The 1,903-nt window shown below is 31.2% G+C and overlaps 1 protein-coding gene across 1 annotated transcript in view; it reads right to left on the minus strand.

Annotated features, from left to right (window-relative positions):
• Nucleotides 1-1,195, minus strand: part of HELRODRAFT_187063 (hypothetical protein) — a 4,092-nt gene extending 2,897 nt beyond the window's left edge. The window contains exons 1-3 of the mRNA XM_009019972.1: nucleotides 1,104-1,195; nucleotides 867-998; nucleotides 301-438 (exon numbers count right to left, since the gene is read on the minus strand). Of these exons, the coding sequence (XP_009018220.1) occupies nucleotides 301-438; nucleotides 867-998; nucleotides 1,104-1,106 (273 nt within the window). The 5' untranslated portion in view covers nucleotides 1,107-1,195. The remainder of the gene's footprint in view (nucleotides 1-300; nucleotides 439-866; nucleotides 999-1,103) is intronic.
• Nucleotides 1,196-1,903: the final 708 nt, after the last annotated feature.

Raw genomic sequence — 1,903 nt, forward strand, 5'->3', positions numbered from 1 at the left:
TTCAACGATAATTATGATAATGACGCGATTGTGATGATGGTTATGACGTCATCAAGATGATGGTTATTGCAGTTATTAGATGGTTATTACATCCGGTGGTTATGACGTCATTGTGATGGTGGTGACGATGTTGACGATGATGATGTGATGTGAAATGATATGTGGGATAAAGAATAACGATAAAAATATCAAAATATGATGATAAAAATGTGACAACATTAATGTTGTTAAAATATGAGATAACGTTGATAATAACGGTTGCACTGGGGAAACGACGTCACCATTCCATCCCTAACTAACCGTCCTAATCTCGATCATCCTCCAGACGTCTTCGGACTCAGATATACTGCGACCTCTCACTTTCTCTCTCATCATGTTATACATACTCAACATGTAGTTTAGCATTAACTGGATTTTCAATGATAACAATGGATGGCCCTATATAAACGTAGATAGACAGTAAGTTACTATGTAGTATAATGTAATAGTATAGAAGAGGTAAACATTATAAAAGATAATCAAATCATGTATTATATTATTTATTTTTTAATTTTTATTTTATTAAAATATTTATTTTATTTATTTATTTATCAAAACTGACCAGAGGGCCACAACGGACCACTTACCCAATCAGGAAGAAAAAAAGAAATGTTATAAAGCTAGGCAATTTGCAGACAGATAAAAAAGTCAACACAAAAAAAAAACAAAAAAGAGAACATTAAACAGAAAGTTCCATAGTTATTCCTAACATCGTCATTGATACATAGATCGAAAAATAAGTAATTTTTAAAATTTTTAAATTTTCAAAATTACTTTTAATAAGTAAAAAATATAAAATTGCCAAATTAAATCCAAAAAGCACTAACTCCTTTCATGGAGAACTTCTCGTTAGTGAACCTCTTCAATAAAACTATGACATCATCGTTAATCCTCTCAACGTTTCTGCCTATTTTCTTAAGGATCTCAATGCAGGCTGTTTTGTCATCATCAGAGATATCCTTTTTGTTTTTTTGTTTTAATAATTTAATATCAAATCTAAAAGTTAAATCAGAAAAATATTATTTTTGAATAAATTTTCAGGTAAAAATAAAAAATTAACTCACCATTTTTTAGAAAATAACTAAAAATCATTTACCGAAATAACACGTTTAAAACGAACGATAGTATATAGACGTTGTTTACTTTTAAATTTTTTGTCAACAAAGATAACTAAACAAAACTAAAACAGTGTAAAGTTCTTTGGAATGTAAAAGTAATATATACTAATATATATGAAAAGCAATTATACAAAAAACACATAAATACAATAATTATATGTGCATGTATGTATGTATGCATGTATGTGCATATATTTTTTCATATGTGAGATACACGTGTTTGTATATGTAGGTATGTGTGTTTATATCTTTGTATGTACGTGTGTTTATATGTATTTGAATATATAAGTATGTGTGTGTGTGTGGTGTGTGTGTTTGTGCGCCTTTGTCCGTTATGACATTGACATTATAATGTTAAAGTGGATAGTTCTATCATTTTATTACGTATGAATCAATTGTTTTATATAAAAACAGTTAGAAAATCAATCAATCAATCAGCCAGCCAGCCAGTCAATCAGTCAGTCAGTCAGTCAGTCAGTCAGTCAGTCAGTCAGTCAGTCAGTCAGTCAGTCAGTCAGTCAGTCAGTCAGTCAGTCAGTCAGTCAGTCAGTCAGTCAGTCAGTCAGTCAGTCAGTCAGTCAGTCAGTCAGTCAGTCAGTCAGTCAGTCAGTCAGTCAGTCAGTCAGTCAGTCAGCCAGCCAGCCAGCCAGCCAGCCAGCCAGCCAACCAATCATTATATTATTTATATTGTAAATCTCATCTATGAATCCTCAATGTTTAAATGTTTGTTACGGATTCATTCAAAT

This window comes from Helobdella robusta, assembly GCF_000326865.2.
Source record: "Helobdella robusta unplaced genomic scaffold HELROscaffold_26, whole genome shotgun sequence".
NCBI classification, from domain to species: domain Eukaryota; kingdom Metazoa; phylum Annelida; class Clitellata; order Rhynchobdellida; family Glossiphoniidae; genus Helobdella; species Helobdella robusta.